This window comes from Triturus cristatus, chromosome 3_2 (genome assembly GCF_964204655.1).
Source record: "Triturus cristatus chromosome 3_2, aTriCri1.1, whole genome shotgun sequence".
NCBI lineage: Eukaryota > Metazoa > Chordata > Amphibia > Caudata > Salamandridae > Triturus > Triturus cristatus.
In genome coordinates, this window is record NC_140584.1 from 521499840 (window position 1) to 521513611 (window position 13772).

Here is a 13772-nt window from a genome sequence, read left to right on the forward strand (position 1 = left end):
AAGAGTGTAAAAGGCTTACTGTAACATGGTGTCGCTAAAACAGGTGCTTGACATAAGGCTTTCTTTAAGTCTTCAAAAGCTTGTGTATGTTCCTGAGTCCAAGGGAGGACAGTCGAAGTCGCTGCCTCCTGGGTTGTCAACTGAATGAGTGGCTTTACTAGAAATGCATATTGGGGAATCCATTGTCTACAGTACGAAGTGAGACCTACGAAGGCCCGCACCTCCTTTTGTGTCTTGGGTGGTGACATGTTTACAATTAACTGGATGCGGTCAGGTGTGAGCTGTCTCCCCCCTTTGGACAGCAAGTGCCCAAGGTACACAACTTGCTGAACACAGAATTGCAGCTTCGAAGGGGACACCTTGTGCCCCTTGTCGGCCAGAAAATGTAAAACCGTCAGTGATGCTTTTTCACATTCGGGCTCGCTTCGGGCGGTGATCAGCAGATCATCGACATACTGAAGCAGGGTAGTGTTAACAGGCATGTGGATACTGTCAAGTTGTCTTTTCAGTGCTTGGCTATAGATGCTGGGGCTTTCTGTGAATCCTTGAGGTGCGCGTGCAAATTTGAAGCTTCGTCCATTTAAACAGAATCCGAACAAATATTGGCTTTCCGGATCGATTGGGACGCTAAAGAAGGCGTTCTTGAGGTCAATTACAGTAAAGAACGTTGCTTCTGAATCAATAGCTGTCAATAATGAAGAGATATCTGGAACCACGGGGTACTGTGGTACAATGCATTTATTCAATTCGCGCAGATCAATAATTAATCGATAAACTGGGGGTGCTTTTGGATCAGTACGTTTAAGAATTGGAATGATAGGAGAATTACATACATTGGAGTCGGTTTCCACAACCACTCCTTGTGCAATGAGCTCGTCAATGATTTGCAGCAAAGCCACTACAGCATCTGGAGGTAACTTGTATTGTCGAATTCGTGGTAATACAACTCCTGCTTTGAGTGTGACTCGATATGGTGTAATGTGCATACAACCTACATCAGTGGGGCCTTGTGCCCATAAATGTGCAGGGACATTCTGTAACCGGTGATCCATGTCTCTAAATACGTAGTGACCTTTAAAGTCACGCAAAAATAGTCGTACCCCTTCCGGGGAACAACATATTACAGCTCCTAGAGCTTTCAGTGTCTTTATACCTAACAAGTTTTCTGGGCATGATTTTGTAAGCAATAAATCTGTAGTCCGTGTCAATGGACCAACTGCAAGAGGAAGAGGTTGCGATACTTCGTTAACAATAGGCTTTCCTGAAAATCCAAGGGAAACATTCTGTGAGCCTGAGAGGGGTGCCCCTGGAACCTCGTCGTGACTTATAGTTGTTCTGCTTGCCCCTGTATCAATTAGAAACTTTCTGTCTTTCCCTAATACTTGACTATGTACATAAGGACCCTCTTGATCTACAGGAACCTCAATAAGAGGCAAGCCAACCTCCCTCTCTAGGCTGTTTCATGTGTATCGCTGATAATCGGGATAGTCATTTTGTGCATACTGGTACATCTGTTGCGTCGTGTTTTGTGTTGCGACACTAGGCTGTGGCTGTGGTACTGCTACGGTCTGTTGTGAAGCTTGCATAGGCTGTACATTCTGAGGTACTTGTGGTTGGATCTGATCCTGTCTAGGTGGACGCGGTCTCTCCTTGGTTTTACCCGTAGAGATATTATGTTTCAGAACTGCACAATCGTTTATATAATGACCTGGTTGTTTACAATAGTTGCATGTCCCTTTAACAGGAACCGCTGAATTACTGGACTGTGTCGCTCCCTTTTTATGACCGTCAGCTGGAACTGACTGGGCGACGAGCATTTTCATTTTCGTGTCTTTCATACGTCTTTGTTCGTGTTCATGTTCTTCTCTAATTCTATTCTGGTGGTACTGTAACATTTGTAACATTTGTGAAGGGGTATTAGCTTGCCAAGAGCTCTCGACTTTCAATACTCTGTTCTTAACCTGGGGCAGGGAATTCTCGACTAATTTTGTTACAAAAAGATGTGGATATGAATCGCTACTTGCTTTCAGACCGCTATTAATACCAAAACATTTTTCAAATCGGGAATAAAAATCACTAGTGTCTTCATCGGGTTTCTGTTTGCAGGCTGAGATTGCACCCCAGTCTTCCTTTTTCGTAGTTAATAAGCGTGGCAATACTTGTACTAACAATCCTGGTAACGCTTTAGTTTTGTCCCCAAGCCCTAGGCCTGGAGTTCGGGTATTTTCTTCGTTTTCTAATGCTGTTCAATCTATCTTTTGCTCTCCCACCTCCCATTCTTTTTCTTTGAGTTTCTCGTAAATACCGGCAGGCAATAACACTTTTAATATTTTCATAATGTCAGGATAGGTATAATCACCCATGAGTAACATGTCTTTTATTTCACGCTGAAAACCTGCTGGATCTCTGTCATGGCTGGGCACTAATTTTTTCATTTCCAATAATTCTATTTTAGTTATGGGCGTGTACACAAACACGCGTCTAAAAGTATTATCATCATTTCTAACTGGGTGCACTTCGCGTAAGGGATTCTGTCTGTCTATGTAATACATTCTTCTTTCCATGGAGGGAGCTGGATCAAGCTGTGGACACAGAAAGGCACTGTATCTGTGCCGATGTTCTAGAATCACTTTAATTAAATCGGTACCTAGACCTCTCCATTTCTTCATGAGTAGTTCTATCAGTATATCAGGTAGGGGACCAGGATCGGAGTGTTGGCCTTTATACAATATAAGGAGGTGTTGTATCATGTACATACCAGCTAAACGCTGTTCGTCTGGTGAAAGATTCAAAAATGTGTGTGCTAGCGCGTCATCACTATATTTATCAGAACTGTCAGCCCATTGTACTGCTGACCTGGCTAATTCTTGTTCATCCATAGAATCGAGTACATGGTACCCCATTCGTTCTTGAAGTATTTTATCAGTAGCCTGAAATAAGTGTTCAGGGGTCTTTGGATTTGACATGGCTGCTTGAAAAATTCTCTTACTTTCTGGACGTATCGGACGCATTGAATTATTAAAAGATCTTCCCTTACCTACATAAGCTATCATTTCTCTAGCTGGTAATTGTAATTGTCCTGTTGTCGTTTCTGGTTGTTCCTCCTCCTCCGAGGATTCTGTCTTATCTGCATCTATTTCTCTTTCAGGCTGTTCTCTTTCACGTATTTGTTCTACTGTTTTTCGGATCCTTCGATACATATTTTTTATACTATTCTGTTTATCATGTTTTCCGTCTGCTATATTCTGACCCCATTTGTTAAGTGCTTTCATTTCTTCCGGGTCTACACTAGGCCTATCTCTGTTTCTTATCAGGCAGTTTATGAAGAAGCGTAACAATAGTTTTTGCGTGTCCACTTTCTGGTATGCCATGGCCTCGCCAATACTTTCAGGACCTTGCCCTGTTTGGACAAAGTGATATATTTTGTCTAGATGATCAACCATTCCTGGTAGTATCATTAAATAGTTCGCAACTCGTCGTAGACGTACTGATGATAGCATCATTCTGTCGTCTTTACCGGGTACTGGATCATATCTACAGTCTGTAAGAGGCTCTTTAAGTATGTCGTAATTCGCTGTTTGGGGTGTACGTTGGTGTGCTAAATCCCTATAAGTCAATCGATGTGCTGGTGGTGGCGTCTGAAAACCTCCTGTCGCACCTCGTGAGGTGCCAGGTCCAAAAGGATTTGTTGGGTGTAAGGTAGGGAGAATAGGTGCAGGAAGGAGTGGAGGAACAGGCGGAAGGTTTGGAACGGACGGAGGAGTAGTATGCTGCTGCAGAAGTAGGGGCAGATTATCTCGGGGTCGAGCGCCGTTAGCAGGTGGTGTGCGTGGCGGCGGAACATTAACATATTCGGGGGCTGCATCGTCTAAATAGGAAGAAAGGAAAATGTCCTTTGCGGTCTTGTGGTGCAATTTGGTTGGAAGCAATGGAGATGGCAGATCTTTTGGTACTTCCAGGGTGGCCTTAGGTAAACCCTCGGCCAGAAGAGGATACATACCATTCATAAGAGTGTTTCGTTGTCTGTCTATTTGTTCTGCTTTTACTCGGATACCTTCCTCAACTAATACGTTTTCTCGGGCTTTGTCTGAATCCTCCCTACTTTTCTCTTCTTTTCTGAGCGCTTTCTCTGTGCGTCTATGCGATTCTTTACGCCATAATTCAATGGCATCTTTCTGTGACTGTCTGGCTTTCTTTTTCCATAATGCTTCTTCTACTCGCATGATGCAATCTGCATCCCATGTCCCAGCAGCGGGCCATCTCTGATTCTCTGCTAAATCCTTGGTGTAGTCCACCCATAAAGTGAGATATAATACGGCATCTAGGCCATGTTTATGGTACATAAAGTACCCTGGAGTGTCCCTAGGTGGAATGGGAACGGCTTCCTCGAGTATCCCTTTTCTAGTTTTTATCTGTCTTAATTTTGAGAATAACGGCATCTTAAACCTTGTTACTTGATTCTTACTCGGACTTGAACACCATTAATACAATAAACACAGTAATGAAGATCGAACAATCACTCATACCACGACATTTAAAACATATTAAAACATTTTAAAACGAACAATGATAATTAGAATAAAACTAGCTAACTGCATAATACTGGATATACTGCTAAACAGTACAGATACACTGCTAAAACAGTGCAGACCGGGTCTGTGTACCCAAACTCGTCTTGACCGGCACAAACTAATGCGCACGTCTAGATGCGTCCCCAGCAATGGTACTCACCGGGAAGCACGGAACGGAAGGCCTCGGAAACTCTGAACTGGACTTGACCGGACTGGACTCGACTCGACTCGTGACGTAGGTACTTCGGAACTTCGGAACCTGGTGGGCCTCTGTATACCTCGGATCTTGCTCTCTCAGCTAGGCTCTGGTCGGGATCCTCCGCACTCCTCACCGCCTCGTCTGGGTGTTGATCGCAGCCTCAGTCACCTCCGTTGGCCTGAGGGAGGTACAGGAAATCCTGCGGGTACGCGTAGTTGTCCGTCCGGCTGTGGCAGGAGACCGGGTCTGCAACGCACCTCCGGCGCGTGGGGTGGGGGAGGAGTCCCTGTTCGGGCGCCAATTATGTGGTAAATTTTAAATTACCTGTACTTAATTTATGCGGTAAAATTCAATAAGGATAACTCAGAATAAATAAGAGGCAGAATCCGTGATATTTGAGGTTTTAAAAGGGGATTTATTCCTTACAAAGGAATTGGTTCGAACCAGGCAATCGGATTCCGTCACCACGAAGGTTCGGGAAGGGATTGAGCATACTTTATTGACAGGTTATCATATATATAGTCAATGCATTACAGTAAAGGCAGATGCAGGAGGCGTAACAGCTGAGAAGAGAGATAAGAATACACATACGTAATGAAAAAGGCGTTACAATAGGCGTGCATAAGGGCATGTACTAGAAACGTCATTCTGAGGATGACACAGGTGGGTGGATCCATAAGAGAATCCTGCAAGGTCAGCAGAAATACATGGCAGAGATGCGCGCACAGTAGCATGACGTGTGATTGACGTATAACTGGAGGGTGAAGGGGACTTGACATTTAGCCCTACATGAGGAGACAGAAGTCTGGGATGTCAGAACAACCTAATCCCAAATCGTATCTAATATCTTGTGTTTAAGGAACTGTATTATCTGGAAGGAAAGGTCTCTCAGGCAGAGGCTATCCTATACTGACTGCTAGTGCGTGTATAAGCGTCTACGTGTCTACATGAGATGCGAGGGGGCACGGGCCTACCATGGTAACGGGAGCTATGAATTACTTGCACGGAGACAGTAAGGCCGGGCCCTTTGCTCTGCAGCTGGAAGGATGTTTACCTAAACTACTAGACAGGAATGCATTTCTCGAGGAGCGGAGCAGATAACTTGAAGGCTAAATACAGTCTTGGCAGGCAACAGGCCGAGCCGGGCACCGTTAGCCGCGCTGGGAGTAAGACAAAGGTCATGGATACAGATGCAGGTCCAGGCTGGAGCATTCAGAGGCAGAAGGCAGGAAAAGGCTCGATGGCAGAATTCAGGGCCTAACTTGCCAGAGCTGAAAACGTGAAAGGTGCACCATATAAAGACGGTGGCAAGGCATACTTAGGAACGGAATATTCGACCCATTCATGGCGGATCTGAAAGAGGACATGTTAACGTTGGACACAAATGTATTTGCGTCTTCATAGCTGGAAGTGGAGGGAACATACATGTACTTGTAGCACGTACATGGAGCCGTTGGGGTCTGAGATAGGGGACACAATTGATCATAAAAATTCATATTTCCTCACAACCCAAAGTTGTGAAAGGCTGGTCCTCTTTTTACCAAGCTAGGACGAGGAGAGATGCAGTTTTATTATACATCTGTCAGCTGTACAGTTGCCGGAAATCTGCACTTGCACTATAAGATGTCCTCACCTAAGAATAGAATGAAGATGGAAGCAGTTATGCTATACTGCCAATAAAGCTCCTCACAGAATGGTGTAATGTTGATAGAGATTGAAAGATGGGGTTGTGCTATACTGTCAATTGAGGTCCTCAGATGCAATGGCATGATAGCCCGTCCTTGGTGACTTAAACTTTGGAAGAGCGAGTTATGCGAAAGGCACACATCATTGACGTCTAGCAGAAATACGTACAACACGGCTTCACACCCAGGTCGAAGTTTTAAATTCTGCAAGATCACATTTGCTGTGAGCTGACTTCCACCATTAAACTTTTCCTTTCATTTTAGGAACTGGGATGTGCACATTAATGGGAAATGGCAACAGCACAGCTGTTCCAGAATGATTCTAACATCTTTGAATATTGTCACAAAATGAATACATGTAACTGCAACAACAGTGTATTAGAGAGAATTGCAAGGGTTGCAAAGCTGCTGTAGTTCTTCAAGTTATTACTTAGGGCCCTCTCAGGTCACATACAATTGCTTAAAATGTCATTCTCAAAGCTGAGGGTGTCTGGCTTCAACCTATTAATTTGCATATACACTCTTGCTGCTCTAATGCCTTGTGCTCATTTTTCTAAAGGCTAAATAAATACACCAACCTGGCAAATAGTGGTGAGTTTGACTCTGCAATCTACAATAAATGTCTTGAGTGAAATAGAAATAGCTGCTGACACTCTACTATATATAAGGCCTGGCAGTCACTGGGCAGTACAAGTATCTAAAAAGTCAAAAACCTGCGTAAATATTTTGTAGGTGTATCTATACATGTTGCACTATACTACCAACAGAAGACTAGTACAATGTACATGGACAATTTGCTGCATTCTGCTACCAACACAGGTTCTCTCAGAGGAGTTCAACGGAAAAGGAAAGCTGCAGTAGTGCTAGACTACCAATATAGAGCAAAAGGCACTCACTCAAAGTGAAAGTATCCAATGGCTGGAGTCTGCTGGTCTGTTGATCTATAATTTGTGCTGCAGTAGGAGGGAGCATTATTTGAGTGACATTTTAAGAGACCAATGATGGAAGAATTTTAACTAAGAGTCTCTATATGTATGTATTTTTGGATTCATTTTGTGGGGGAAATGCTGGGGCAGATTTATGAGCCCCTTGCGCCACTTTTGCGTCACTTTTAACATGGGAAAAGTGACGCAAAAGTGGCGCAAGGGGCTCATAAATCTGCCCCTGTCTTTAAGTCAAACCTAAAAAAAGGAATGTGATACAGGCATGTGAATTAAATTTCGATTGCTAATATAAAATGTTGCTTTACAGATGTCAATTGAATATTATTGCTGCATATGACACATTTATTAATCTGAAAGTGATACGATGCCTCACACCCTCCAGTTCAGACACATGTTGTGTATTTAAGACTGTCAATCAGGAACTCCCCAGCGAAATACAAAATAAAGGTAAGTTAACCGAGATAATGGCATCAACTCCTCACAATGAAACCTCTCAATAATTTGTTACTCTGAGAATATCCCCACTTCACTGTTGTCAATACATCATTGCAAATCTTTATCATTGCCAATACATCGATATTGAAACTGTAGAGATCGCCACTAGAGAAATTGCTGCAGCATTTTTTATTGTAAGAAATATTAGAGGTTAATGTCCTGGGTAGGCAGCATCATATTAGACATGTGCAGGAAGTGAGAAGAGCTGAAGGCCCGAGTGGAGGCCATTGGCACAGCAGCAAGTGCATTCTTCACCCAGCGGCTCCTTCTATGCTCGTTCGTCTGTCCCAGTCACTCATTGTCCATTGCTAGCCAACTGCCGAAGGCCTTTCCCTCATCCTTTTGCACTCTCAGCCAGAGCATCAACCCGCCAGTTACCACCGAACTGTACTCACCAATAGCCGAAAACTGGTGGGAGCCTTAAGTCCTCAATCTACTCTGCACCGTAAACACAGCAGAGAGGAAAGTGGCTTTTAGAGAGAGTGAAGGATGAGGAGGCTGGAACTTGAAAACCTAGAGGAATCTGGCAGACCTGTCACTATACTAAAAATAGCCCCCAAGTCTTGATTACAACACCCAGGGAGACTAAAGCATAACTGTAGAACAGTGGCCAACAGTGGCATAGCAATGGAGAGGGGGCCCTCCCCTTCTTTATCTTTGGCTGTGCTGGGTGGCAAACACAGGATTGGTTCGCAGGCACACCCGCCCCCCTCCCCTGTCTTAAGGCTGGGACCACCAAGAGTGGCAAAACGCCTAGCTACGCCACTGATGGTCAATCCTGCCCTCCGGGAGGTCATGGAAGAGAACAATTTTCACCTATGGCAATGAATTTGAGTGTCCCACCTGAGCACATAATTATTTGGCTCAAATACCAAATTCAACGCTGTCAGCCATGGGCAGGTCCTTGAGTTAACCATGACATTCGGAGATGGCAGTACTGAAAATAAATTAGTATCTATTATTTCACATTTTTAGGGAGATCCTTACCCTGTTGGATCATCTTTATTGTCCTCGAAGATGCTCATGTCAGAAACATGAACCTGCTCAGAATTTCCATACCACATGGGACAATCCCATCTATCGCCTGTTGAAAATCACAATGAGGTGGTGAGTGACACCATTGATGCACTTATCAGCTTACTGAGAAGTCAAACAACAGTCTTTGAACTGCTATAAATCATAAAGGCACAGAGCCACATTATCTGGAGTCTTCAACAAGAGATGTCTGTCAAGAATTTTAGACAAAGCAAGTGAGAAGGTTCATACACTGTCAACCAATCCGATGTTTATCCAGGTAAACTCTGAAAATAAATTCAAATTATTAGAGCTTGTCAGCACTGCAACTAACCTGGAACTCCTTGTGTTTCCTCACAGCTACATATCTTAAAAACTCACATGTGAACATGTTACTCAGAGCTAGAAACAAATAAAGCCAGTCCATATACAAACAACAGTCAGTCTAGATGGTGATACACAGCTCTTCGGAAAACAGGGCACCCAGTTCCAATCCTGCGGCACACAGTATTGAGATGCACACTCAGATGGAAAAGAAGATTATACCACGAGCTAAAGACTGCAATGCCCCAGATCAGTTACACTAGTGCACGTCCTAGCTCAAGATGTGAGATACCTGGTGTCTGGCTTCCGCGCCGGGACTCTTCCGAGTATCCATGCGCGTTATAAATGGAGCTTAACATAACATAACATTGTCCAAAAAGTCACAAAAATATAGTCAAGGAGCGATTTGTAAACAAGAGTCTGTTGTGGCTCAGCAACAAAGTGGGACACAGCTGCATGTAGGTTCACAACCTGAAATTAGAAGGGAGCTTTAGTATCCTCGATTGGGGCCAAAATAATAACTGTACTATCTTAGGCTGCAGCCAAAGCAAACTGTTTACATATATAAAGAAGAACCGAAGATGGCACAATACTTAAGGTCCCCCTCTGACTTGCTTATAGCAGCCCAGACCAAGAATTGCATGATAAACAACTATATTTTTATGAATCATTTTAGGACCTAGATTTTGTTTTAGCTTTGACTTCCCCTTTCCTCCACGCTGAGTTTGGCCAATCGTAGATGACTCAGTGACTTGTATGGTAAATAAATGAATTAATCATGCCTATTTTAATATTTGTTCAACCAATTTGTTCTTATGATCAACTGAGGTGTGTTCTCCTGCTATGCCCCTTAACCAGTTCCATTTACTCCCCATTCAAAAACTTGCTGTCTGACAGCATTTGTGGACCATGAATAGTTCTGCCAAGGCAGAAGTAGGCATGGTGGGCACTAAAAAGTCAAATTTACTATTATAATTCTAACTCCAGTCCTAGAATATTTGAAAAAAATACAGATTTCACCAAAATACTCCAGGAGGATTATTTATTATTCTAACTCTAGTCCTAGGATAATTTGGGAAAAATTAAATATTCCCTAAGTATTTTAAGAGAGGGGTTAAAAAGTGGGAAAACGTGGTACTTCTGAATTGACTAAAGTGCTGCCTTGGGGGCACAGTTCAAGGCAAAACTAGGAGTACCCTTCCAAGCTGACCTTTAAAATCCTATTCTCAGTCTTTGCCACAGACCTACCCTTGATGTTTTCTATGTGGAGCTACCCCTTCCCTACATCCCTATAAGTTTGGTTGAGTTGCGTTCCCCTTCCTATCATGAAAGTCAGTTCACTCAGGTCCTTTGTAGAATCAAATCTCTGACCATTTCCAGGGTGGGAAATGCTCTTATAGGTTTTTGGTGTCCACTAACTCCCAAGGCTAATCACTTCTTGAGTATCCCACTCCCGCCCCCCTTGCAGGGGGCTTACTTATGCCTAATTATACATAGTTGTGGCATACAATTACAGAGGACTAAATGGGTTTACAACTACCAGATAGGAGTTTGGTAATACTCGTGTGTTGCCATTATCCTCATTACACATAATCAGCAGTGGTATCACCACTGGCACAGTGCTCAGTCAGCCAAATCAAACTTTTTACAAAAAAGGGCCTAGGTCAGAGTATATAGTATGAGGTCCTGGCTGCAGCATTCTGCCCCCCCGCCCCCCCCATGTACACATTCTGGAGCTCTCTTCCCACCTATCTTCTGACATTTTATTTGTTCTCCTTATTATTTGAAGGATGAAAAACCTGGCTTTTTCATAGTGAGATGACTATATAATGACTTTGCTGTATGTTCTTACTTTGAGGACTTCTGTCCCATTCTGATCAGTGCTAGGGAACCCTATTCCAGTGTAGCAACTGAACTACTATCATCATCATCACCATGTACCTCTTACCAGAGATAAGTCCTGTTGACTCCACTCTACTTATGTAGATCAGAATTGGTCTTGTCCCGCCCTGTTTTGGAATGTTGTTAAAACTAGATTTTATCTTGAAACATCTCCTAAGGGCCTTGCTACTGCTTCAAGTCACCAGCCTGCAGGGTCACTTTGTTCAAACTGTTAACTGTGTAAATACTAGATACCACTGAGGCGAGGTATGGGAGAAATAGAATCAAGCTAAATGAAGACAATATCAAGCTCCATACCCCCAACACTGATCATCTCCCCACTTTCTTCAATGCACTTGTGTCCCCTACATCACTTCTACACAAGCCTTTGGTTCTACTACCAGGTAGATTTCAGCATAAATACTTTTCTCTAAATCTGCCAAAGCAGAAAATGCCTCTGCTACATGTCTCTCCATCTTCCTACAACCATAGCTGGTGCATGTCTGTCCTCCCAGCTACTACATTATTCCATTTGATTCCTGTGGCCTGCATTATTCAAAATCTAAAGTAAGTGACTCCATGATCCCAGTGTACCCACTCACATCACAAATAAGAGTGCAGATCACCATCATCAGCTGTCCTACAATAACCAAGCCATCATGTCCTCACATGCTAGCATGATAAACAGCATTACAAATTTCTTGGACTCGTGATTCAACTTAGCTTGGTCACTAGACAATAACGGCGCAGAGAGAAAAGCAACAAAACATATCTGCCCATATCTTATTACTCTCAAATATGCTTCCCCAGCAGCCAACCAACAGCTTTAGAAAAAGGTCTTTACTGAAAGCACTAGGAACTAATTGCCCCAAGTCGAGTCGACCAAAAAGGTATGTCACTGTGCTGCCTGGGAGCACCCTAAATATTGGTAGGCTAAAAGACAGCACCATAAACCCTTGCTGAGACCTTCTTCCATGTAACCTATGAGCAGTCATATCAGCTGTGGCAATTTAGTTTGGAATATCTGCTACAGAAATCAGAAAAAAAGAATATAAGTAAACCTTTATTTTTACTTCGCAGACCACCGGTGTTTCCCAAATAATGTTTTTGTTCTGATCTAGACATATATATAGTTTGGCAAAGCTAAAAACAATACAAATTATGGGTTCAGGATAATGGCTATCTGAGATGATTTTGGGGAGCTTGAAAAATGAATTGAAAATGTAAGCTATGTACCATAGGATAGAGACATTGCCCATCTTTTCATACAAAAATACAAAATATATTACATTTATTACTCAATATAGATGGCCTAAGAAATGTTATCTGGGATTTATGTTTATGGCTAAACACTCCAATTGTATTATTTTCTTTTTCACAGATAATCAGAATGAGAGTACATTGCCTTGCACCATCTGGTCCAGTGGTTCAACAGCTACTGTGAACATTTCTCAAGTCTCCAGCAGCCCAATATTTGAGCTTTGGATCGTTTTCAGTGTCCATACATCAGACTGAAATATTGAATTAGCAGTGTATGTTGTGTTGAATACATAATCAGCAGCTACTAAATGGACAATAAGAAATATTACAATGTCGATAGTATATATAACTGTGCACTCTTTTACACACTCTGGTATCCAGCTACACTTCCTGAAGGTGCATGCCTTCGTGCATTCTGCTTGGAATGATAGATTCATTGTTTTCACACCGATTTCAATGAACGCAAGAAGGCCACAGCTTACAGCAGGATTGCAATGTGTTGGGAACTTACATTAAAAAAAAAAAAATCCTAGTTGGAAAAATTACAAACAAGATATATCAGCGTTTAAAGGTTGAAATGGCAGTAGAAGCCTATCTCCCCAAGCTGAAGCCTTTGGAATTTAATGAGTGCTCTCGAACAACTTCTGGCAAAGACCCAAATAAATATTACAGTCAACTGCTAGAATGCAAACATTTTTATTTTGGAAAATATGTATATTTTCAAGCAAATGGTTTCTCTTTTACCAAAGTAAGTAATGTGTAAAGTTTTCCTGCAGTTCTCCAGGTTGTGTCCCCTGCCATTGCCATATGCAGCACTGAAGCACTTTCAGGGGCAAGAATTTGCTCTGCGATCATAACAAATTGTCCTTTGCACAAACAGATATATAGTTTTAAGGAAAATATATTAGTTTCTTTACAATAACTGAAATTAATTTTGATTTGTAAAGCAAAGAAAAGGTAGTACTGGATACAATTTAATTTAAAATATATTACACACACTTCCGTGGCAATTTTTAATGAATAAGCTCAATTTCATAAATGCACTGGCTCCTGGCTAAAAATGAATGTATCTGACCAAGCAATAAAGAATATTTGCAATCATATATGGAAATGATATTAATGATATTAATTTGCTTTCTTTCACTTTATTTGTGCTGGTTTTCTCTGTTGGTTGCTCACTATTTATAAGATGTATTATAAATATTTGCAAATCCTTACATCCTAAACAATTGTAAGGATAAAAAATGAATCAGTAGCTGGCACTGGCATGAATACAATTAGTGAAAGAGCCACAACCAGTGGCGGCTCCTCCACTAAGGCGGAGGAGTGTCGCCCCACTGCTTTTAATCAGTGTAAATAAAGGTAGCATCAAATGACAATAACAAAGTTATTATCATTT

General features: G+C 42.3%; 1 protein-coding gene across 1 annotated transcript in view; it reads left to right on the top strand.

Annotated features, from left to right (window-relative positions):
- Window positions 1–13475, top strand: part of OVCH2 (ovochymase 2) — an 881024-nt gene extending 867549 nt beyond the window's left edge. Inside the window, exons 22-23 of the mRNA XM_085648218.1 lie at window positions 7707–7846; window positions 12495–13475. Coding sequence (XP_085504344.1) covers window positions 7707–7846; window positions 12495–12628 — 274 coding nt within the window. The 3' untranslated portion in view covers window positions 12629–13475. The remainder of the gene's footprint in view (window positions 1–7706; window positions 7847–12494) is intronic.
- Window positions 13476–13772: the final 297 nt, after the last annotated feature.